Source organism: Elephantulus edwardii, unplaced genomic scaffold (assembly GCF_000299155.1).
Source record: "Elephantulus edwardii isolate Elephantulus edwardi_28Jun2011 unplaced genomic scaffold, EleEdw1.0 scaffold00116, whole genome shotgun sequence".
NCBI classification, from domain to species: domain Eukaryota; kingdom Metazoa; phylum Chordata; class Mammalia; order Macroscelidea; family Macroscelididae; genus Elephantulus; species Elephantulus edwardii.
Genome location: NW_006399866.1, coordinates 8,307,089 through 8,333,067, shown reverse-complemented (window position 1 = coordinate 8,333,067; position 25,979 = coordinate 8,307,089). Strand labels below are relative to the sequence as shown.

Sequence of the window (25,979 nt, the reverse complement as noted above, 5' to 3'; positions counted from 1 at the left end):
CCCTCCCCTCCCCTCCCCTCCTCTCCCTATCCCTGGTAATCACTCAGAAACTTTGATCTCTGTATACCTGCCTAGCAAATTGATGTGAAACTAAATTGACACTTTGGTTTTTCAGGTCCTAAACATGCAGCTTTCAGATGGAGGACAAGGAGATGTCCCGGTTGATGAAAACAAACTCCACGGTAAACCTGATAAAACCTTGCGCTTTTCCCTCTGCAGTGATAATCTGGAAGGAATATCTGAAGGTGAAGGGTTACTTCATTCAAGGAGTTGTGTGATTCAAGTAATACTTGTTTTATGTTCTTTAAAGGAGCCTTATAAATTTTAATTAGGCCATCTGTGCCTTTCACTGAGGAAAGTAATGATGTTTTCTACTGATGAACTTGAACAGTTGGCTGTAAAAATTGTTGTCAGACTAAAATTAAGATTGTAAGAGACCTTGTATGCTTTAAAATGGAAACAGTAGAGGTCTTCATAGAGACTTAAAACATAAGAAGTTTTTGTTTTTCCAGAATTTATATACACCAAAGCTTATAGAGCTCCTTTAGAGGGATATGATGCATGTTTGAATGAAGAGAAGAATGGGCTCACAAGTATTTCAGAATGTTGTGCATAGTTTTGAGTGTTTTGTGTATCTCTATCCACATATTTTCACACATATTTTTATGAAGTAGAGGTCAACAGTTGTTGTTAGGTGCAATTAAGTCAACAGCTTGTAGTGACCTTGTGAACGACAGATCTGCTTGCCTATCCTGTGCCATCCTCACGATTGCTGATAGGCTTGAGCCCATCATTACAGTCACTGTGTCAGTCCATTTTGTCGAGACTCCTCCACCTTTCTCTGGCCTTCCACCTTTCCCAGCATAATGTCTTTTCCAGTAGAAATAGAAAAAGGAAAGAAAATTAGAAACCAAGATACTAGACCAAAATATTTTTGTAATGAAAAATGTTTATGGGTATTTATCTAAAAATTTTATTTAAAAAAAAAATCATGCAGAGAGCTCTGGTGGCCTAGTGCCAAGAAGCTGTGCTGCAATCCCGAAGGTACACGGTTCAAATCCAACAGGTACTTTGCTGGAGGAGGGGCAGTCTCCTCCTGAGCCAGTCACATCTGATCTGACCATACACACAACAATTTAAAAAAAAATAAAAAAATCATGCAACTTAAGTATTTTCATTCTAAAGGAGGAGAAACAAAATCATCTCTAATCTCACTATTCTGGTAATAAAAATTAACGTTTTGATGTATATGTATAGAAGAATTCAGTTTATAGTGTTTTATTTAACAGTGTAACAGTAATAACATTCTTGTGACTTTTACATTCATATGGAGATACTGCAGTTTTAAGCATTTTCCTGTGATTAAACATTTGCATTGCTTGTACTTTTGAGACATAGAAACTGCAGTGAGAAAATTTACATTTATTTTTTTAAATGTCTTTAAAATAATTTCTTAGAAGCAGAATTGCTGGTTTAAAGAATATGTGTTTATATGTATATGTCTAGACACACAACATACTTACATATAAACATATTTTACATAGGTTTTCTTTTTTGGAGCAGTTACACAGAATTGTGCAGTATATAGTTACCATATGTTTCCTTTCTCATATCCCCACATAGTTTCTACTAACAACATCTCACTTTAATGTAATATATTTGAATACCAATATTGATACAATATTATTAACATCACTCTTACACAGATCTATGGGTTTTGACAGAAGGATAATAGCATGTGTCCATCATTATACAGTCATATATATGTTATTGTTGTTGTTAAGTGCCTTCAAGTTGTAGACAACGCATAATGATCCTATGAACAAAAGACCTGAACGCTTGTATAACTTTGGTCATTTCTCCGTTTTCATAGAGTTTCTGAAGGCAAGGCATTTCGGAAGTGGATGCCACTCCTGCTTCCAAGCTTGTTTTAATTGGGAAGTGCCACCAAACACTGTCCACTATGGGTAACCATTATTGCATTTTGGCACATCAGTGTCACAGTGTTTAGCATTACAGCAACCATGAGTTACCTCTGTACAGGAATGCACAGACCAGTGCTATACCACTTAGAAGAATGCTTGACAAAAAACTGTCCACTAGGCCAACTTAGCTCCCTCTATGTTGTCATTGTTATATACTGCACTAAAAAAGCCTTGTGGTTCATCTCTGTCCACATGCCTTCCAAACTCCTAGTAACCATTGGCTTTTTCACTCACTATATAGTATTGCCCATTGTAGAATATCTCAAAAGTTTTGGGCTAGCTTCTTTTACTTAGCAATATGCAAATACATATATGTATGTTGTTGATTGCCTTTGAGTTAGAGCATGACTCATAGTGACTCTATGAACAAAAGGCCTGAAGCTCCTCTACAACTATCAACATTTATCAAAGTTCATAGAGTTTCCAGAGGCAAGTTGTTTAGGAAGTGGATGCCACTCCTGCTTCCAAATACACACACACACACGAGCCCCCCCCCCCCGAATCCAAGTCATCAATTTCATAAGATGGAAAAAGAGCAGAAAAAGGCAGGAATGCTAGCCAATTGAAGTTAGTGTATTTGACTTTTACAAATTGTATGCAAAAACATATTAGCACACTGCATGTATTTTTGGAAGAATCTTTGCACATAATCCATGCATCTCAGCCTCATGGTGAATCTGCACAGCAGTGTGCTGTTACTAACTTATACGGACTTATGAGAACTAGTTGTAAGCTTTTCTTCCCAGCTTCATGTTCAATGATTCCTTCTTGGTAGCTCAAGATTAGCCAGGATGGAAGTCTTCATACCAAAAAAACTCAGCTGACATCTGCTCAGATTTCCAGTTATTTGACCTGTTTTGAATTCAAGGAGAATGTTAGCAGCAAGTCTGGCTTTATTAATGCAAACATATTTTTAAAACATAAATGAATTATTAAAAACATTTTAATTAGCCGTTAGTTTCTTTTCAAAGCATGAAGAATTGCATGGTGGCTCATGGCTATTTTAAAACAGTCACTCATGAGAAAAACATTTCTCTAGGTCCTTCAAATCGCTCCAATTCAGTGTCCTCTCTGGATCTGGAAGGAGAATCTGTATCAGAACTTGGAGCAGGACCTTCTGGGAGTAATGGAGTTGAAGCTCTGCAGCTGTTAGAACATGAACAAGGTAAGGTGAAGTTGAACACTGTTGCTTAAATAGCAAAGAATTTACCTGTTGCAAAATAAGCAAAATACTTGCTTGTAAATTGGTTCTACTCAGTAAGAGAATAAATTTAACTATGTAAAGACCACTAAGTTTGTATTTATTCATTGTCCCTTCATTTTGTGAAAATGTACTTAGTTGGTAAATTAATTGCTGAGGCTTAAATGACACAGGATAGTGTTAAATTACAGAGACTACAGGGAGCTCTGGTGGCCTAGTGGCAAGAAGCTGCACTGCAATCCTAGAGGCATGCGGTTCAAATCCACCAGATCTCTGCTGGAGAAGGAGGGGCAATCTCTTCCTGTACCAATCAGATCTGATTTGATGGTACACACACAAAAGGAAGCCTTACTCATATACAGTGCCACCCAAAGGTAATAAAGGAGGTCAGAATTGCTTCCACTGTGGAAAGCTGGGCCACTTCAGTAGACGGTGTCACAGACGAGAGCCACAGATAGGCAAGGGAGTGGAGAAGAAGCTCCCACTCACTTGCTTTAAGTGTGACTCTGAAGGACACTTGGCCAAGGGTGGCCCACATCAGGTCCTCGTGGCTGACAGGACTGACAGGCCCCAGCTCCCAGCTGGAAACAAAGGAGGACGCTTCAATGATTTAGATCCTTCCTGAAGAGCTGTGGGTGAGCATTAACATTACTGGTAAGTATATTCATTTTCTCCTGGACACAGAGCCTACTAATTGGTCCTAAAAGCCTTCTGAGGTCCCAACTCTTCTCACTATTTCGTAGTTGTTGGAATGGACAGAAAACCTCATAAGCAGTTCCTTACTTCACCTCTACCTTGCATGTGAACTTCCAAGTTGTAAAACAACCCAGTGGTAGATGGAATTTGCTCCAGGACTTAAGAATCATAAATGACATAGCTGAGCCTCTACATCTTGTGGTTCCTAACATTATAATAGCATTATAATAGACAAAGTGCTAGTCTATAGGCCTTTTATTGTAAGAACCACCTTCCCTCTGTAACTTGATTTGTGCTACTATTAGAACCTCTGCTCAGAATATTACTGCTTTTTAATTTTTTACTCATGTGCTTTTAACTTGTTAGTTAAATTTGTGTCTTCTAGGCTGCAACACTTCCGTGATACATCTTCAAGGATATGAACATGTACGGCTAAGCACAATTGATAACAGTGCATCTAAATTCTAAAATCAATCTCCATAATAGTCTATGTGTTTCCTACTGCCAAAGGGGCCCTTTAGAGTAGTGAGAGAAGATCTTCACCCTGAAACCCACAGGGTCCCTTTTCAGCAGGAAGTAGCTAAGAGAATACGCCATCCCCTTTTCCTTATGAATCAGGGTGAAGTCTCTCTCAGGGAGGAGAGATAGGGAATGGCAAAGGACACACTGACAAGGAGATTAATCAGAACTGGCTTTGACAAGCACTGTGACAATTGGACAATTAAAACACATTCGGTGGGGGGCGGGGGAGAAGAATGAACTGGGGAGGAGGGTAGAGAAAACAGTGCAACAATGAATGAATGAATGAATGAAAACCCAAAATCTCTGTAAATCTTCATTAAAACTAATAAAATTTAATAATAATTTTTTAAAAAAGATAGTTTAAAAAAAGTACACAGACTAGTGACCCTGTGAACAATAAATCTGAACCTTGTCGTATCCTGTCCTCATTATCTCTTACACACTTGAGCCCTTTGCTGCAATATCTACTAGCATACCTTTATATGTATGCAAGTTTACTCTTGTATAACCTCACTTAACTATTTAGCATACATATTTACTCATATAACTACTCGTTGATCGTTAGTTATTACTACTTGTGCAGAACTGTATTTGCTATAGCGTTTACTGAAATTTTGTACCTCTCTATCTTCCTTTGCCCTTGACACATTGTGTTATATTCCCCCAATTTATGTATTCTTTCTCTTTACTAGAAGTCAACTCATATCTACTTGCCTGTGCTTCTTCTGCTCTCCCTCTTTGTTCTTGGTAACCATCAAAAACTGTTTCTTTATGTATGTAAATCTGTGCTTGAATTTTTATAATAGTGCTGTCATATAATATTTGCCTTTTTTTGTGCTTCACAAATTTCACTTAGTGTAATGAGCTCCAGGTTTCTTTCAGATAGTAAGATTATTATTATTCATTGTTTAGTCTTATATATGTACCATATTATATCCATTCATCTGTTGATGGACACTTAAATTGCTCCCATCTTTTTGCTATTGTGAATAATGCTCCAATGAACATGAGTGTACAGTTTCTACCACTCTTCTTTTTCTGGCATAAATACCTAATTTTTAAAAGAAGTTTTGTGCTGTTTTCCATAGTAGTTTTACTACTTTTTTTTTAGTAGTTTTACTACTATTAAAAAGTGCTTAATTTTGTTTTTTGATAGCCACAACACAAGATAACCTTGATGATAAGCTAAGGAAGTTTGAAATTCGAGACATGATGGGACTAACAGATGATAGGGACATATCAGAAACAGTGAGTGAGACCTGGAGTACAGATGTCTTGGGAAGTGACTTTGACCCTAACATTGATGAAGATCGCTTACAGGAAATTGCAGGTAACTACTGTTTAATGTCTTTGGAAGATTGTTGTTTAGATTTCTTTTTTTTTTTTTGTTTTTTTTGTTTGGATTTCTTATATCACTCACCCTTCATGGGAAAAAGTTTCAGTGCTCTGACAGACATGATGTATTAGGACTAATGTAAAAACTGATAACTGTATGTGACAAGGCAGTTTTGGCCTTTCCAACCCAGCCTGAATATGAGTAGTAGTCTTTCTTTTTACACTTAACTCCCTTACATGCCTCCCCTCAAGAAAAGAAAACCTAATCTTTTCACTTAGCTACTGGTCAAGTCTTATTTGCTTGACATGGTGTATGTTCTTAGTAGTCAGTAATTACTTTATTCTTTTAAGATCAAATGCATTACCTTAAGATAAAAATTCTTGCAATTATGCCTGTAACATCATGTGTTAGATTACAAGATTTACTTCTGAAAATTTTCTATTGAAAAGGTAGCTTCTGTTCCAAAGAAACTATATTGCTCTTTTTTTAATGTTAAATTTATTGATTCAGGCATAATTTATAAAAAAAATTCATAACATTTTTTCGGGTATTGCTGTATAAGTACTAAAGATTCGTAACAGTACTAAAGATTTGTAACAGTTTTTTAATGACCTCCTTAGTTTTCTTTATAATGGAAAAGTTCAAGCAAATAAAGAGTACACTTATGAACTCAGCTTTAGCAGGTCTGTCCACACATGGCCATTTTCATGTCAGCTGACCTCCCACTCACTTTCCTTTTCTCCCGTCTGCCATCATTGTGTTAAAGAAATTTGATACTTTATTTTATTTGTAATTAGTCCATGATATATCTTTAAAAGATAACTTTTACTAGTGATTTTTTTTCTTTCATGCACTGAATGGAGTAGAATTATTTTTATTATGCCTAGCAGAAGGAGTAGAGTAGTCTGAGCCTGAGTATTTTTAATGCAGGGGTACAATAATGTTTAATCCTTCTTCTTTGTATTTCTAAGTAGTGTAAATAGATTTCTTAATTGGTTTTACATTACTTTATTCCAGATGCCAAAGTAGTGTTTTTCCTGGCACTGATTGTAAACTGTACTTGCATTTGAATGAGTGCTCTGGAGGATGTGTGTATTTTACTGCAGGCATATTTTATTGCTTTAAGTGTATGAGTAGATTTCTGGAATAGAACATATTTGGCCAGTATAACTTCCTAAGTTTACATCTTGCAGTGTTCCTTTTTTCTTTAGTGTTTTTAATTTTTGTTAAAATCCCATTGCTGTCAAGCTGCCCTTAAGTCATAGTGACCCTATAATACAAAGAATTGTCCCACAGGATTCCCAAGGCAGTCTTTAAGGAAGGCGACTACTTGCTGTCTTTCTCCCATGAAGGGGCTGTTACATTTGAACAGCTGACCTTTTGGTTAGCCACTGAATGTTTTTAACCACTGTGCCACCAGATCCCCTCTTAATCCTTGTAAGATTATGCATTTTAGAAAAATATTAGGGACGTATAAACTTTGCTGTAAAACCAAGGTGAAAGTTAGTTGAAATGACTTGACCTGATAATGTGTGTTTTTTCTATGGAGAGTCAAAGCCGAATAGGAGGAAACTGATGAACAAGAAGTTGTACCATTGTGACCAGAATGGGAAATTTGTGTTTTGAGTGATGTTATTACTTGAAATTATTCTTACCTGACTTCTTCCTTGTGGGTAGAGTAGAGAGGAGATTTTCTTAGTTTTGTGTGTGGCCTTTCCGTTGTCTCTGCTCTTTCCATTAGGATCTTTTGTTAACCCTTTGCTCCCCACTGGTTATACAGGTGCAGCAGCAGAGAACATGTTAGGCAGTTTGCTGTGCCTACCAGGTTCAGGGTCAGTGCTTCTTGACCCCTGCACTGGTTCTACTATATCAGAGACAACCAGCGAAGCTTGGAGTGTAGAGGTATTACCAAGTGACTCAGGTTAGTATGTCATCATTGTTTGCTTTTTCATTTGCACAGAAGTTTTAAATGTAAGGTGTCCTGATTTCTGTTTTATGTACATTTGTTAGTTATGCATTTGACAAGTGTGAGACAATCACTAGTTGAGAATTTCAAAGGGAAATGAGGGTATTTTTTTATTCATCTGTCCATTGGATGGCATAGGCTAAGGTCTTTCTGCCTCTGTGTTCAGTTACTTTAGGAGCAGTTGTTAGTAACTCATCAGGGTTCTGTGTGGAATACTGAGTTCAGTGTCTCCCACTAACTTCATCACAGGATAGAAATTGAACACAGTTCAAACCCTAAATAGTTGGATGCCTGGTAAGCATGTTTAGATTTTATTATAGGGGATAACATTGCCTTTTAAAAGAGGTTTAGTGTATTTTTATAAGACATTGAAGTTGAGACTCTGGGGTACTGAGAATTCATTTGAGCAGAATTATAAAATATGTTTGAATTAACTGTTTTTTCCTGTATATTGCATTTGAACTTTTCTCCTGATTTCATTTAATCTTCAAATAAGATTCAACTGCTAAAATACAAATAAAAGTAACTTCAACTACTAGAATGCAAATATAAATAATTATATATTTGCATTCTGTTCTATTTAAATTACTTGGTTCAAGAATATTTAAGTGATCTTTGTACTTTATAATGTTAAGACATTCAGTTACATTCTAACAACCTTCCTATAAAGAATGGCATTAGTTTACCAGCTACAAAACATGCATAGAAGGGTTTTTTGTGTTTGATGTTCTAGTCCCTTCCCCACCCCCAAGTAATTGATTTAATGCCAAGTTTTTTTGTACTCCCATTGTCCAGTGTCTGGTTTACACTTTAACCAACAATGTATTTGATGGCATTAGTGATCTAGAAATAGTACATTTCAGTGCACTATTAACTGGCTTACACTAGGATAGAAATCACAATCTTGACAGTTACCACTTGAACTAACTAATTTTGCAACTGGCCAAGACTGAAAACTTACACTGATTCCATTCATGTCCTGCTGGCTTTCGTCATCTGGATCTCAAAATGAAAAAACCTGTGAGTTTTAACAGAATCACTAAAGGGATCCCTCATATGTTGTGTTTAGAGGCTCCAGACCTGAAGCAGGAGGAACGTCTACAGGAACTGGAAAGCTGTTCTGGACTGGGTAGCACATCTGATGATACGGATGTCAGGGAGGTCAGTTCCCGCCCCAGCACACCAGGCCTCAGTGTTGTGTCGGGTATGTCTGTCTTGTTTTAAGGAATAAGGATTTGAGGTGTGTTACTTCCCCTGTTCACATTTATAAAATTGATATCAAAGAGGAGAGATGTATTTTAGTGAAGATCTGAGTAATTTCCAATAAACAAAATTATTTCTAGGGAACCTTAAATCTCTAAGAACTTAATGTTTGACATTATAGAGCCTTTTAAGTAATTGGCTAACAATCTGTGTACTGTGTAAACAACTTTCTGCAACTCTTCTTGTTCGCCTCTGCCTTTGTATTTATAGATCACATCAGAATTTTGATTGTTTTTCAGATTAAGTATGTTTAATACTGTTAATACTGAATAGCTTACAAATATGAAGCTGAGACATCCAGAATTTGAAATTATTTCAATTTCTCCAAACGTCATACACTTTTTGTGTGATGATTTTGTTGTTCTTTCCTTTTATTTTTTTACTTTTTTTTTTAAAGGCATAAGTGCAACTTCTGAGGATATTCCAAATAAGATTGAAGACCTGAGATCTGAGTGCAGCTCTGATTTTGGGGGTAAAGATTCTGTCACTAGTCCAGACATGGATGAAATAGCCCATGGTAAGAGGTTAAATATGAATGATTTGATCAGATTTGTGGGGACAGTGGCATTCTTACACATTGCTGGTGATATAAATTGATTATAACAACTTGGGATGTATTTTGGCAGTATGGTTATAAAGCCTTAAGCATTCTAAAATTGGCCCATTTGCTTCATTTCTTCCATAAGCAGACAAGTTACAAGGAAGCAAACAAGTTACAAGGAAACAGTTCTGTGCATGAAAGAACCCTAGTGGTGAAGTATGTAATGTGTTGGCTGTTAAAAAGGTTGACAGTTTGAAGCCAGTAGCTGTTCTGTGGGAGAAAGATGGGATATCTCCTCCTATAAAGATTTACAACCTCTGAAACCCACTGGCTGGTTGCCGTGAGTCAGAATGGACTTTGAAGCAGTGGGTCTTTAAGGTTGGGGAGCGGCAGCGAGGAGGCTAGCCAAGGAGGCTATTACATGCTTGGAGAAAAATCTATACTCAAAGATAGTCTCAACATTTATATTACCAGAATGCTAGAAACAACTAAGAATTTGAAAATAAAATGACAATGTAGTTTTTAAAAATTTAATTTTTTTAAATTACTAACAGTTTAAATATTGGGCTCTGCATTGTGAGGTACCTTGCCTTTCTTTTTACTTTTGTTTGTTTTAAACAAGTATCTCTCAACATTATTGACATTTTGGGTGTCATTCTTTGTTGTGGAGGTTGGTCCTGTTTAACATAGAATGTTTGGTGACATTCCTATTAACTATTGGATTTTCCTTTCTCCAATTATAACAACTAAAAATATGTCTAGATATCATCAGATGCCCTCATAGGGAGCAAAATAAACCCTTGGTTGAGAACATCTACTCTAAAGCAGTAGTTCTCAAAGTGTTTGTGAACCACTTAGGGTCCTTAAGACTTTCGAAGGAAAGTGGCACAAAGTCAAAAATTGTTTTCCTAATAATACATAAGAAGCTATTGCACTTTTCACTGTACTGATATTTGTACCAGTGTTTCACAGTCAAAAGAATAGGTAAAACTGCTGGAGCCTCAAGCATGAATCAAAGCAGTGACACTAAACTGTGCTGCTATCATCTTTGTATCCTTCATTTGCAGTTGTAATAGGTTTTTTTAACTTATGAATGTCATTAAGGAAGTAGTTAACAGTGTTCATTTAATCACATTTCAAACCTGAATATACATCTTTTTAATATCCTGTGTGAATAACTAAGAAGTGCCCTCCATTAATTTCAGTTGCTTTTCAAAATATGAGACATCTCAAGGAAAATCGCTTACGTGATTGAGTTCTGAGCTTAACTGGATGTTTTGTTTCTCGTAAAAGGCCATTTTCTCTAGAACAAAGCAGTAGTAAACAAACTATGGTTATTCTGACTAAGCCAGATTTTTTTTTCAAAAATTAACAAAGTGAGCCTGTCACTTTTAAGGAGAAATGACTTAAAATGTAAAATTTGTTGCCAATGGTAAAATTTAAGCTTTGAAATGAAAATTAGAATTTTGGAAAACATCTCTCCTTGAGCTTGAGAGCCTCTACTCTTTAGGGACTTTTCTTGTGAGATAGTGGTGATATGAAGGATACTGCTTTTTTATATGATACAGTGAATTATGTCAGTGTTTGGAAGATCTGCCTTGATAAACCATTGTTTTCAAGATAACTAATTCTCTAAAATCATGTGTGAGTAAAATGTCCGTTTGGAGTGTGAACAGATTAATTAATTTGTAACTGTACAAAAAGTTCATTGATAGGGTTTCAGGTTCCACGTTGTAGCTAATAAAAAAAGAAAATAATACTGTAGTATCAAAAAACCATAGTCACAGTTACCTAAAAAGGCTATTTAAATATCTCTTTTCCAGCTACCTTTCTGTACGAAGTCCGATTTTCTTTGTTAGCAAGATAGTTTATAGCAACAGAATGAATACAGAAGTAGATTTGAGAATCTATATGTATTCTGTTTTGCCATACATTTTAAAAAACCTTAAAACTTAATTGCCATCAAGTGAAAACCAACTCATAACTGACCCTTCCTTGGATTCCTGAGGTTGTAAATCTCACGGGAAGAGGTTGCTCGCCTTTCTCCTGAAGAGCTGTTAATTTGAACTGTCAGAGAGGCATGGTCTTGGAGTTAGTCATGCACTTCCCCAGAGACTACCATCAGTTTCCTGTATTTTAAAGGAATTTACAGAAATATAAAACAGTACCATTTATTCCTAATAGTTTTTGTTTTGGAAAATACAATTTTTCATTTACAAAGTATTTCTGTTACCATTTAATGGGTTTGTTATTTTAAAATAAATCAAATATTTTTAAAATTTTTGTTTTAATTTTTAATACAGTGAATACCAATATTGTTGTTGTCATTGTTAATTGCCATCGAGTTGAGCACAACTCATAGTGACTATGAACAGAAGACCTAATGCCTTTCCATAATTATTGTCATTTCACCAAGTTTATAGAGTTTCCAGAGGCATGTGGTTTAGGAAGTGGATGCTTCCAAACTTGTTTTACAACTGGGAGCTCCACCAATCACTGTCCACATTGGGAAGCCCTTCTAGTATTTGATACCCCAATGGCACAAGGTTCAGCATCACAGCAACCCAGGTTACTTCATACTGTACATTGACAGAGAGTGATATACAAAGTGGAAGAGTATTTCTCCAGATATAACAGCACTAGTTTCACTTAGCAGTGATTAAGTGTCATCAAGTCTAATATGACTGAGAGGAAGTTTTGCATAAAAGACCTAAACTCTGTTTTATGACTAACATCATTTCTGTACAGAACTCTGTTCAATAATGCCATAATTTCTGTACATTTATAGAGTTTAGAGAGTTTGTAGAGTTTCCAGAGGCATATAGTTTAGGAAGTGGATGCCACTCCTGCTTCCCAGCATAAATCAATCTGGAAGCTCATCCAAACACTATACATAATGGCTAACCATTATGGTATTTGACAAGACTATGGAATGGTGTGCAGCATCACAGCAACACCAACTTAAAAGCATTTAGGATAAAAAAGTTTGAAGAATTTAAAGATCCTGAAACCTTAATTTTGAGAAATGCTATATAAAGTATCTTTCATTATGTCTATGGGTTTGTTTGTTTTTTTTAAAGTAAAATATAAAATGAAGAATACAAAAAAGATCAAAAGGCATAAAAATACTATCATTTTTATTTAAAAAAGTAGTTCAGATTAAGGGATTTTAAATATGTACAACCTCTGCATTTTTGTTTTATACTTCCACTCTTAGTTTTTTAACCATATGTTTAAAGAAGTCATATTTTAGAAAGTATTATATTTTCATAATTATAATTAATTTTTACTGTAATCTTTTTTAATTATAGAGTAATTTTCTGAGAGTAATATTCTAAAGTTTAAAGCTTTTCATTAGTCCCTTTTCTTCAGGTATTATAGCCTCTGTTTTTCTAGGTGAGGAAAGTGTGTCTCAGGGAACATGTGACTGATGAGTCTAATGGTTTAGCTGTTCTGACTCCGCTCTTTGCATTAACCTTTGGCCATTAATAGTAATAGACATGGGCATTTCTATATCCACTTAATTATAATTAAGATCTATGAATGTAGATTAAAAACAAAATTAATTTGAAGTAATCACAGTTTTATATTTATTAGGGTGGGGTTGGTTTTGGGGGGGGTTTTTTTGCCTTGTCTGATATGCTCCTCAAATTCTAATTGATGAGAAAAAAGAAATGCTCAAAGAGTGCTTGAGCCCCCAAATTCAAGTTGGTTTCATAGTTTGGTATTCTGTTTTAGGGGCCCATCACTTGACCTCTCCTCCTTCTCAGTCAGAGTCTCTGCTTGCCATGTTTGATCCGCTGGCGTCACATGAAGGTAAACCAGAGGGGTGAACTTTTTGACTCTTGTGTAGAACACAAACAGAAGACAGAAATTAATACCCTTTATTTGTCCCTTTGTTGCATCATTTTTGTGTAAGTTCCTAAAAGCTTTTTCTGTGTTCAAGGCACTTCTGCTGTGGTAAGGCCAAAGGTTCACTATGCCAGGCCATCACATCCACCACCGGATCCCCCCATCCTGGAAGGAGCTGTGGGAGGAAATGAGGCCAGGTTGCCAAACTTTGGTTCACATGTTTTAACTCCAGCCGAAATGGAGGCATTCAAGCAAAGGCATTCTTACCCTGAGAGACTTGTTCGCAGCAGGAGCTCTGATATAGTATCTTCTGTCCGACGACCTATGAGTGACCCCAGCTGGAACCGACGTCCAGGGAATGAAGAGCGAGAACTCCCTCCAGCTGCAGCCATTGGTGCTACTTCTTTGGTGGCTGCACCTCACTCATCATCTTCGTCCCCGAGTAAGGACTCCTCAAGAGGAGAGGTATGGGACTTAGGCCATATAATAGAATTTGTTAAGCAATTTCTGTCTTATTTTTGGTGAAGTCTTTTTTTATTTTGAAATGATCTCAAGTGACAAAAGACCTGGAAAAACAACACTTTTTCTCCCTGAACCATTTTAGAGTTATTGCCAACCCAGTGTTGTCATCATCTCTGAATACTCCTATTCTATAGCCACCCAAACAATGAACTTTGATGCATTATTATTACTGTAATAGTCTCAAGCACCATTCGTATTTCCCCACTTAACCTAATACTATTTTTTTAATAGTGTAAAAATCCCATTTAGAATTGTGTATTATTACTTTTCATGTCTTTTTCATTCTAGAACAGTTTTTCTTTGACTCTTAATTACTTGAGTATGTGGAAGTAACAAGCTACTTATTTTTTAAAGTGTCCCCATCTTAAGTTTATTAGATGTTTTCTTATGATTAGATTCAGGTCAAACATCTTTGGCAGGAATATCTCTGAAGTAAAAGTGTGTTCTTTTTATTGCATCCTGTCAGGACCCAGTGTTAATTAGTCCATTACTATGATACTTATTTGGACCACTTGATGCAGTTCCTTTCTGCTACTCTTTAACTGTAAAGTTCCTCTTTTCTCCTTTGTAATTTAATAGATAGCTACTTAAGGGCTGTAAATACTCACTTCCTCATAGATTTTTAATCCACTTGCTAATTTATGCTTATAGTCTTGTTTTCTATTTCAGTCAGTGGATTTGTTGCTCCTTTATTTTGAAACCCAATTGTCACTTATTTGGCCAGTTGTCACTTCAGGTTGGCTCCTGGGTCCTTAAATGCTGTACTATTCTTTGAAGATTTCTTTGCTATCTGACACAAAATGTTCCAAGTTTGTGCTGTACTTTGTCATAGTCTTGAATTGGCCATTTCTCCAATGAGCCTTTGTTCTTTTTAGGGGAAAATGGTTTTTAGAACTCAGGATTTGAATACAAACCGCCTTTTCCTGAGACCATATTGTTGCATTTAGGACAGTTCAGTGGGCAGGACTAGGGGGATATGTTTCTGTAACTTACATGTAAATTAATATTTGTTTTTATCTCTTTACCTTTCTATGTATATATAATCTGAAGACCATGAGCTCTTACCAGTATAATCAAATAAGTCCAACAGTGCATATCTCATGTTTTCTTTCTCCCTGTCTATATCTCTCCCTCCCTTCTCCAACAATGAGAAACTTGCTTTCATTATTCTTCATGTGTATGTAACCAGTTTTCTAACCCTTACCAGGCATGGATGGTCTTAGTTTCCTGATTGAGCTTTTCCAGTTTTATAGATGAAAAAATAGTAAGGTGAGATCATAGGACAATAAAGGACATTACAGCCCAGGCCCTTTGGCATGTGGTCGTAATGATAATATGGTCAGATGGTCAGATGTGGAGTTTCAAATTCGTCACATGGTGTTGTTACCAGCTGTGCTACATTCAGGCTGTGCAACTTTGGGGAAGATAATCTTTTTAGCCTGATATCAAGAAGAGCTTCATGATAGTGCCTGTCTTTTAAGATTCCTGTGAAAAGGGAATGACTTATTATATGCTTTGACTTATTAATGCTACTATCATCATCTCTACTATTATTAGTCTACACTTTTATTTACGTTGCATTTAACCAATAGTTATTTAGTATGTATTGAGTGACTACTGTGTGGCAAGCTCTATACCAAGTATTTGGTTTACTAAAAATAATGGGGAGATCATGTTCTCTTCAAGGAGATCACAGTGTGATGCTTAAAAGCTGCACCTCCATGTTTCAGAAGTTCCCTGCATGGCAATAAGAGCAGTTAATTTTGTTTTAATTTAAAGAAAATGAGTGGTTTATCACATTTGATAGACTTAATGAAATCTTTTTCGTAGTAATTTTCCTACTTCCCATCTCCAAATAAAGCATCAAACTTTTTCTACAGACTGAAGAACGCAAAGATAGTGATGATGAGAAATCTGACAGGAACAGACCCTGGTGGAGAAAACGTTTTGTTTCAGCCATACCTAAAGGTAATTTTATATCAGTATCAGAATGCTGCTAGTAACAAAAAGCAGAACCGCAAAACCTCTTTCAAAGACCCAGTATCAATTCCTTTGTGAGACTTATGGGCCTAAATCTTCAATTATTTTTTAAGGGTGTATATAATGGTTTTATTCAGAATAGACTAATGTAGACCTTTAGAAAGGACAGTTTTTGTTCTTTACAGGATGTCATAATGGTTCCAGAAGTGGAATTCATGAAAGTCATGGTTGTTTAAATATCATCATGCAACATAGATAATTTATGGCTGTTAATTATTGCAGAGAAAAGGGATGCTATTGGCAATTGTGCATTGAAAAGTCAATGAGAATGTTTAAATATTGGTGTTTATTTTGGAAGTCAGTTGCTTACAATTATTGGCCTTTTTTTTTTTATAATACTTCCTGGTATGTAGCCTGGCATCATATCAGTAGATACTGAGATTTGAGTTGGCAAAAGTATCTCTTCTTTAGAGAGATCTTAAAATATTAAAGCTAGGAACGTCTTCCAAAGCCCTCGTTTGAGCTCTGGCACTGAGGAGCTACAGAGAGCTGCTTTCACGCCATACTCAAGCCCACTTGATAAGGGGGAGAGAATGATACTCGGAGTTTTGAATGTGTTGTTTTTGAGCAGAGGTTAAGAGGCAATGGTTTTGATTTCTTTTTAGTGGATTCCTATTGAATCATTCTTGATCCCAAAGCAGATTCTTCTGAAAGCTTATTTAAGAGCCTTCAATGCTATTTTGAGAATGATTACCAGTGACACTCCCAGTTTTTTAGCTTTTAAACCCTTCAGCCTCTTTTTCACTTAGAAATGTTGGCACACCAGTAACTCCAAAATGACTGCTGTCGTCCGAGTAGTGCAGTATGTTATATGTCACACTACTGACTTTATTTAATTTCCAGCTCCTATACCATTTAGAAAGAAAGAAAAACAAGAAAAAGACAAAGATGATCTGGGGCCTGACAGATTCTCAACACTCACAGGTTTGTAGACCCATGGACTTCCTGGCTCCTTCATTCCCAGAGCACATATTTCATAACACTTTTTCTTGGGTGCCATAAACGTTACCTTTTTAGGAGAGAGAGAGAGAGAGAGAGAGAGAGTGTGTGTGTGTGTGTGTGTGTGTGTGTGTGTGTGTGTGTACACACACAGTGGGGAGTATGTTCTTCACAGCTTGTGTGGTTTCTGTTTGGCAGCCACAGTGAATCTCAGTGTGCTCTTCCTGCAAACCACCACCACCATCATCATCCTCATTATCATAGCTTCTGTTTATGATGAGGCCCCTGATCCTGAGCCTGTAGGCTTACCGTACAACTCCACATCTAGCAGGATGATGACAGGGAGTGCCATTTAGGAAAATTGTAGTGATGGTTTCAGTACTGTGCATGCCATATCTTTGGATCTTTGGGTAGTTTTCTCTAATGTTGATCATAGAACTATAAATTTATTTTCATTTATAGTTTATTGAGGATCACAGCGAAATCCTGTTTTTCCTAATCAGTTTCTATTTGGTGATAAGCATTTATTCAAACAGTGTTATAAATGCCAGCAATTATAGTAGAAGTTTTATAAAATCTACCAGGTTTTTCCAGCTTGAACCATTTTAACATTGCATTTTAACAAAAGAGAGTATAAGTAGGAGTTGAGTTCTTAATTTGTATTTCTGCAGCTTCTTTTTGGCACATTATGAATAAGTGTCCTAAAAGGAAAGAGTTTGAAGGTAGTATTAATGACACAACCTTGAGTTTGACAGTTGTGTATACTCTTTTCCCTGGCTATAACACATCTAGGGGGGAGTTCATGTCTCATTCTTTATTTCTTGCCTTGATTTTAAATGTTATCTTACTAAATTAAAAATAAAGAAACTCTCTAAAACTGGGATAGATTTTAAAAGAACATCCTCCTCAATGAATTCTGCATAATATGGTAGAATCCCATTTTAATGCATTTTATTTTAATATCTGGTCCTATATAGTTAGAGATATATCTCTTTGTTAATATACATCCTTCCTTTATCTGATATAGTGGCCTCCCTGAAAGAAAAGATTTTGAACAACAGGGAGATGTACTTATAGGCAGGACTTTACTGTTGGAAACAATCATCTATTCAACCATTAAGCACATCTTGAATATGATTCATGCCAGGTACTATATTTTAAAATATTTAAGAAATTGGAGAAGTTATCAGTTATTTACTTGTTTCTTTTTATAATACATTCATCTTTATTCTTGATGCTCAGACTAGAAGCTAGCTAGAGAATAGTAAATTTTTCCTCATGAAGAAATTAATTTTCTTGGTGTATGATTTAAGCAGCTAACTCCTTACTGGTGCAGAAATTGCTATACAGACCTAATTAATGACTTATTTAAAAATTAACTCAATTTTAAAATGTTACAAAAGGAAATTTCTCACCAGGCTCTAATCCACCAACCTAATTACTTTTTCCATTTTCTCTTCCAATCTTTTTTCATATTTATATATGTGTTTATTTCTAATAGAATCAGTCTTTATGTAACTTTGTATTCTTTTAACATATTATTCATAAACTCCCTATTTCTACTAGATGTAGCTGGATTTTTTCTCCTTTCATTGCTATAAAATAATCTGTATCTGTTGATACTGTAGTATCACCATTCCATTATTTGGATATTAAAATTGCTTTTAGGGGGTTTTTTTGCTATAAAAATACTTAACACAACTTTGTTTAGATAGCATGTTTAATTATTTCCCTAGTATGACTTTACAAGAACACAAGGGCATAAGTAAGATAAAAATTTACCTTTTACAATGTCTAGTTTAAGTGTACTGCCAGCAAAACTTGAAAACTATAGCCGAAAAGTACTTTCCTTTAAAAAACAAACTGTAACTGATAAAGGTCTTATCATTGACTACTTTACAAAGATCACATTTATTAGAAGTGCCATATCATATATTCAAATGCCATTATAACAGAAAAGTTACTCTGGAAATCTCCTTTCTCTATATATGCTTTGCTACTTTACAGGATAGGAGTTCCAAGTATTTGTTTCATGGAAACAAAAGACGAGCTTGTGGAGCTGCTGCTTATTTTCTCCATGCCTTTGTTTCCTCTTCTATAGAATGGAGGCACTAATAGTACCTCCCTGTATGGTTGTGATGATGGTTAGTTCTCTTGAGATGCTTAGCACAGTTCCTGGCACTTGATTAAGTTGGCTGCTCTTAACGGTAGCTGCCGGTAAAATATCACATGTATACATACACAGGCATGTAATCCATTGAATCTGGTGTCTCATTAGGATTTAAAAAAAAATGGGATTCTACCACCTGCTTGGCCTAGATCTATCCCTAGAGTTTATTACTATGGAGCTTAATATTGTCCCATAGATCTGTAGCAATTCTTTGCTTTGACAACTCAATAATTCTACCATTTTGGACTCTAGTAAAACATGTCTGATGTGCTGATTTTATTGACATGATAAACTGGCCCTGTCAGTAAGCAGAGCGTCTTCTCTGTGCACCCCATGTACAATTATAGCACTCCCCAAGAATGTCTCAATTGCTGAGGAGTGCATCCGACATCATTTGGCGTAAAAAGTGCTCTCTTCGAGCAGCTGCACTGTCATGGTGAAATTTAGTAAGACAGAATTTGGATATATATAGTTTTCAAATATGATAAAGAGATTGAGTTTCATGAAGGGTGAATGGAGTAAAAAAGTTATTATTTAAAAAAACTTTAAGTTTGAATACTTTACCTGCTTTTTTCCCTCCTTTAGCATAGAGATATCTGACTAAGTGGAATCTGCATATAAAAATACATTGTTGAAACATTCTGTTAGCATGAATTGCTAATAACTATGCTCTGGTGTAAGCACTTTAGAAACCCGTCATCCATTCAGTCTGCACTGAATTTTGACACTGTCATGCAGAATTCTGGTGATGATGAGAAAGTGGAGCTACACCTCCCAGTGTCCTGCTTTTGCAAGGCTCTAAGACCTAGAAACGGGATGAGTAGGCAGCTGCATGGTGCCTATTAACATTGAGATATGTGCTCTTTTTTAAGTTTTACCTCCTAATCTGCCTTTGGGATTGTGCTTCTGGTATCGTACTAACATCAGAATTGGTACAAGGTAGAGAGAGCTAATGCACATACTCTCCTTTCCCTGCAGATGACTCCAGTCCTAGACTCAGTGCACAAGCTCAAGCTGCTGAGGATATTTTAGACAAATACAGGAATGCTATCAAACGAACCAGCCCCAGTGAAGGAGCATTGGCAAACTATGAGAGTACAGGTGATAAAAATGATAAAGATTTCCATAATAGCTTTTATATGCCAGCAGTAATCGGATTAAAGTGATTGTTGTTGTTGTTGTTGTTATGTGCCGTTGAGTCGCCTGCGACTCATAGCGACCCTATGTACAACAGCCCTAAACTCCGCTCTGTCCTGTGCCAATCGCACTGTCTCTGACACTCCCATGTTTTGTTTTGTTTTTTTTTTAAAAAAAAACCCAAACCATAAAGAAAAGCTAGGCAGCGCGTGGCAAAGAATTCAGAAGATAGTTGTGCTGTGTTTGGCGGCGCCGGGGCACTGCGAGCCCGGTAGCTGCTGCGCCAGCCCTATTTTCCGCGGCTGTATATGGAATAGCGCTTCGGTAGCCGCAGACCTGGAGGGGAACCTGGAGTGTGGCCAGTTCTTGGCGAGCAGAAAGGAATGTGATGGCACTGCCAGAAGTGTTTTGTTGCATTATATTAATAGTCTTGCAAAACAGCTACTATTAGTATTTCTGGTTTTCTAGAAAAGGAAATTAAAACACAAAGAAGTTGAAGAAAAAAAAAGAAAAGCTAGGCAAATCTAAATTTTAAACCAAATCAAGTTGAAGCTTCTGAATTGTTCCTCTATGGCTAACTGTTCAAATGCTTTAGAGTAATCATCCTTTAAGTCTGAGGTGACAGGCCCAGAAGGATTTGGAGTATACTTTAATAGGAAAAGGTTCTTTTTTATTTTCTACAGAACTATAATTTTAACTGTAATTTTTACCTTATATGTTCACTCAGCATATATGTGGAAGCTGACCCTGAAAGTTGACAGGTTTCCCATTGTTGTCTTGGTACTAATTTCTTTATAGAGTTTATTTTTCTCACAAGGGAATACTGGTCCCTTAGATAAGTGAAGGAACCCCCAGAAAATAATGTCCCTTAGGTAAGTGAAGGGGGAGACAAAAGTGCGTATAAGCATAGGTAGTGTGCATTTATGCTTCATTGTGCATAGTGTCCCTAAAAGAATGCATAAGAAAGAGGTAACATGTGCTAGCTTTGGGGAGGACTTCTAGGGAACATCAGAGGAGAAGAGGGAAAAGAACTTTTGGTTTGCAAAGTTTGACGCAGCAGAAAAATTAAAAGACTAATGAAGATCCATATACCCACTGCCTAGACTTGAACAATTTTACTACCTTTTTCCCCTAAAGCCTTTGAAATGAAATTATAATATTTTCCTATATAATCACAATATCCTTATTACCTTTTTAAATTCCTTTTGGTTTTACATGTGTACATACATAGGATCTGTTCTTAATCCGTTAATGTAAACAGCTCTGGGAAGTGCAGATCTTCCTTGCTGTGTTCTTGAGGTAGTTCCCAGGCCCATTCTTGGGCATAGTGGGTGGAGCTTTCATCAGATCTGAGCCCTTGGTCCACCCCAGCCACTGGCTAACAGAGGCATTTATGGCAAGCCTTTTTCTGATTGGGCAGAATTCCATATTTATAAAATGATGTAAAGTAGTTTGAAGTATCTTTTCATTTTGAGGGGGCTCTGGTGGCTTAGTGGTAAGAAGTTGCACTGCCAACCAAAACACACGTGATTTGAATCCACCAACTGTTCTACAGGAGAAAGACAGGCAGTCTCCTGCCTCTGAAAACCCACTGGGAGGGTCAAATATGAGTTGGTTCCAACCCAGTGGTGCATAGCAACAACGATTTCATTCTGGATTTAGTGTTGTTGTTGTTGTTGGGGGGTTTTTTTTAGTGTTTTTAATTATAGAAAACTAACTTTATTACAATTAATACACACTTATTTTTAGAGTGTTGTTTGTTGTTGTTATGTGCCGTCGAGTAGGATTGAAATAAGAAGTAAAATTCTTTTCTTCTCTAAACAACTGACTTCTTGAGGAGCCCTGGTGGCAAAGAGCATTACGTTTGGGGCTAGTAACCGGAAAGGTCAGCAGTTGAAATCCATCACCAGTTCTCTTCTGGAGAAAGAGTTTCCTGCCTTGAGGATGTGTAGCCCAGCAAACCTGAGTGAAGTCAGCATCGACTTGACTGTGATTGAATGGAATTGATAACTTAAACAAGTTTACATGCTGATGAGTTGTTGAATTGCTTCGAATACTTAGCAGTACCAGAATATCCCAGAGTTAACCTGTCTGTCCTTTTCTGGGGGTGGGTTTCAGAGGTTCTGGGTGATGGTGAAAGTGCACATGATTCTCCTCGGGATGAAGCACTGCAAAACATCTCAGCTGATGATCTCCCAGACTCTGCGAGTCAAGCGGCCCACCCTCAGGATTCCGCTTTCTCTTACAGGTATTTCTCTTGTACGATTTAGAACTTTGGGAGTTAGACTTTGTAGTCACTTCAAGTCAAATGATTGTTTCACTTAAATGTATATAAAGCAGAGCAATAAGAATGACACTTTTTTGTTTTAGATCTAGGTGTCATATATGAGAATCATTAATTCAAGGTTAAAAAAATGCGTTTGTCTGCAGGAGCCACATAGGTAATCTCAATGAGACGTGAGTCAGTGCCTCTCTCCACCCAAAGCTACTAGCAGTCCACATGTGAAATGTCAGGGGAGGGCAGAGGTAATTCTAGGCCTGGATCAGCTGTTGAGTAACCCATTGTCTCCAGTAGTTAAATAACCCAGTGTCCCCAGTAGTTGGATAACTCACTCTACCCTGTAACTGAGCACTCTCTGTTTGTCATTTCCCTAATGTCCTGGGCAAGTCTCTATGTCTCACAGAGCTTTAAAAAACAAAACTTTCGGGACGTTTTGTTTCATAGAGCACTTTGGCTTTGCCTGCCAAGGAACGTCCATTTTAAGACTGTAGTCATGTACACTTCATAGTATCTGCATTTAGCATTTTATTTCCACTGGGATGTTCAAAGGACAGTGCAAAATAAAGTCACTATCTGGCATTGTTGGTTTTCTTGGCTTTGTGCATGATAACTCTGGCATTTGTATTCATATACTTTGAGAGAAAAAGACTCGTCATTTTACAAAGCTTTTCTTTCTCTGCCACTTTGTAAGTTTTTTTCTTATAGAAATTTTCAAATATAGAAAAATTAAAAATACATTGATGGATCCATTATCAGGGTTCATCAGTTATTAATACATGAAAAATATTGTCTCATACATACCCATCCCTTATATTAATTGAAAGCAAAATTCAAATAGCAAATTATCACACATACAAGTAATATGATATTATGCCTACTGTAAAATTAGAGAGATAGACTGCCGTTTTACTTTTAAATCATGACTTTATTTTGCTAAATTCACCAGGTCACTTTACCTTTATATACTTTATAAGAGACTTTGCAAAGTGAGTGAGTGTTAACATTTGATCAGTTACTCTCACAAGAAAACATTTTTTTTTTAAAAAGAAGTGAACCAATAAGGAAAGAGTCTGAGCTAGTCAGAGGAAGATCAGACTGCCCTGTGCTTGTACTCTGGTATATTTAGGCTCCTTTCTTCAGTTGGTGTATCCAAACATTCTAAAGAAGCTCTGGTCCATGCCCCACAGGATCAGAAAGGGCTACAGATAATAGCAGATGAAAGAAACTCAGTTGTATCTCCTAGTATGAAGAGTTGCATTTTTGTGGAGGGTGACACCTCACTAAAGGTGTACTCTACCACTCGGTAGTGTTCAGTCAGTAGCTGAATGTTAAAAAGAAGCAGGCTTGGACTCAACACAAAAACCCCTCCCATGCAGTTGAGCACTAGGAAAGGTTTTCTTGTCAGATGATACAGTTGTCTTGTAGCAGGATTAACATATCTCCAGAAATGTAGAAGGGATCCAGTTCTTACTTTATTGATGAGAGCATCTCATGACTTCTAATAGATCCTGTCTATCCCGGTACTAGTATAATAAAATTTCATGACTCTTCTCATGTGCCTAGGAGGGATCTCAGTGTATGATAGAAGTTCAGAAAGGATTTGCTTATTGACTAATAATGGGGGCTCTACAGAATGGTCCTTGGCCCAGAACATTTTTACAACCTTGCTTTGTGGGTAACTAGAAATGATGTTCCTTTAAGTGAGTTGTCAATAAGTTAAAAATGATCTTTATTTCTGACTGTTAGAGGTTGTTGTTGCTAAGTGCCATTGAGTCGTAAACGACTCATAGCGACCCTATGAATGAAAGACCTGAACACTTGTGTAACTTTCATAGTTTCTCCAAGTTCATAGAGTTTCTGGAGGTAAGCTATTTTGGAAGTGGATGCCACTCCTGCTTCTAAGCTGTTTTAATCGGGGAGCTCCACCACTGTCCACCATGGGTAACCATTATCGCATTTGACACATCAGTGTCACAGTGTTTAGCATCACAGCAACCATGAAGTACTTCTGTATGGCAAATGGACAGACCAGTGTCATGCCACTCAGAAGAATGTCTGACCAAAAAAAATTAAAAATTAGGCCTGAGGGCTGCAGATTAAAATAAGAGGCTGAGTACAATCAACTCACAGCCAACAGCCAGTAAACAATACCCCAGAGACTTACCAGAACCAGAAATCCAAACCTCTGTAGAGTCAGACTGCTTCAGAATACTCCTCACCTGCATCCCTTACTGGGATGACCATTTGAGGCAAAATGGCACAACTTTGGGTAAGGAAATGAATGCATTTTATTGATATAACTAATTTTATTGTATTAATTTTATAATAAAGTTAATTAATACGGTTTTATAAATTGTATTCCTCAGAGATGCGAAAAAGAAACTAAGGCTTGCTCTTTGCTCTGCGGATTCTGTTGCCTTCCCAGTGCTCACTCATTCAAGGAATGGCTTACCAGACCACACAGACCCTGAGGGTAAGTTGCTCCATGATAGTTTTACCTGTGTTTATAGATCAAACTATATGAAATTGCCAGTATTCAGCTGCATTTAAGCTATCCAGCAATTCCATATGATCACTTAAGAGCACTTTGATTACTGATGGTTAGTTGATGGATTCTATAGTTAAATGGTTCTTTATGTGAGAGTGGTGTGCACTATACGAGCTGTACGTTTGGATGTTAAAGACCACTATTTAAGCCTAAGGAAATGATTTTATTTTTAAAAAAATAACAATTTATTATTTTTGTTTGTTTAGACAATGAAATTGTATGCTTCTTAAAAGTTCAAATAGCTGAAGCAATTAATTTACAAGATAAAAACTTAATGGCTCAACTTCAAGAAACAATGCGCTGTGTGTGCCGCTTTGATAATAGGACTTGTAGGAAACTGCTGGCTTCTATTGCTGAGGACTACAGGTAAGTGAACCTGTGCAGCTCTTAGATCTAAATTTCAACTGCATTTTCTCTCAGTCTTCCTTCACAGACAAACCTAGACTTACTATAGAATGCTTGGCTATATTTACCTAGATGTTGATTAGAAATGTAGTCATAAATGAGCTGCTCTTCCTAATGCAGTGCCGATCAGTTGAATATTCTTTATAAATATTCTATGAATATTCTTCACAAACATACAAGATGATTCTGTTTCTTGAACTGACAGCATTAGTACTGCAGAAAATCTACTAGAGCCATATGTGCCAAGTTGTAAAACCAAAATTTATGATTTTTTTTAATATATACTGTATAACATTACAAAACATTACGACTTAACTTCAGAGACATTGATCCCAACATAAGGAACTACTATAAGCTGATGTGTTTAGAATCACAGACACCATGGAAGCTTCATATATAAGTTACTAGATGGAGGGCTGGTCAAAGGGAGATAGATGTGAAGGGAGGGGGTAGAAGTGGATGGGTATCCTGGTGGATGGTGGAGCAGGGAAATAAGTGAGTAAAGACGAGTGTGAGAAAGGCAGGGACAACACTGACACTAAAGTTAACTCCGCATTAAAGGATATACCTTTAAC

At 36.6% G+C, this 25,979-nt stretch overlaps 1 protein-coding gene across 4 annotated transcripts in view; it reads left to right on the top strand.

The window, feature by feature from the left end:
- The window catches only part of GAPVD1 (GTPase activating protein and VPS9 domains 1), a 47,220-nt gene that overhangs the window by 9,707 nt on the left and 11,534 nt on the right, over nt 1–25,979 (top strand). Inside the window, exons 7-20 of one of the 4 annotated variants that reach the window (XM_006892561.1) lie at nt 116–182; nt 3,025–3,150; nt 5,561–5,734; nt 7,521–7,661; nt 8,776–8,910; nt 9,367–9,486; nt 13,249–13,326; nt 13,457–13,827; nt 15,765–15,852; nt 16,768–16,848; nt 20,012–20,134; nt 22,289–22,418; nt 24,818–24,924; nt 25,206–25,365. In XM_006892561.1, coding sequence (XP_006892623.1) covers nt 116–182; nt 3,025–3,150; nt 5,561–5,734; nt 7,521–7,661; nt 8,776–8,910; nt 9,367–9,486; nt 13,249–13,326; nt 13,457–13,827; nt 15,765–15,852; nt 16,768–16,848; nt 20,012–20,134; nt 22,289–22,418; nt 24,818–24,924; nt 25,206–25,365 — 1,901 coding nt within the window. Of the gene's footprint in view, nt 1–115; nt 246–3,024; nt 3,151–5,560; nt 5,735–7,520; nt 7,662–8,775; nt 8,911–9,366; nt 9,487–13,248; nt 13,327–13,456; nt 13,828–15,764; nt 15,853–16,767; nt 16,849–20,011; nt 20,135–22,288; nt 22,419–24,817; nt 24,925–25,205; nt 25,366–25,979 lie in introns of all 4 variants that reach the window. The other 3 variants (XM_006892560.1, XM_006892562.1, XM_006892563.1) reach the window with 3 other exon arrangements.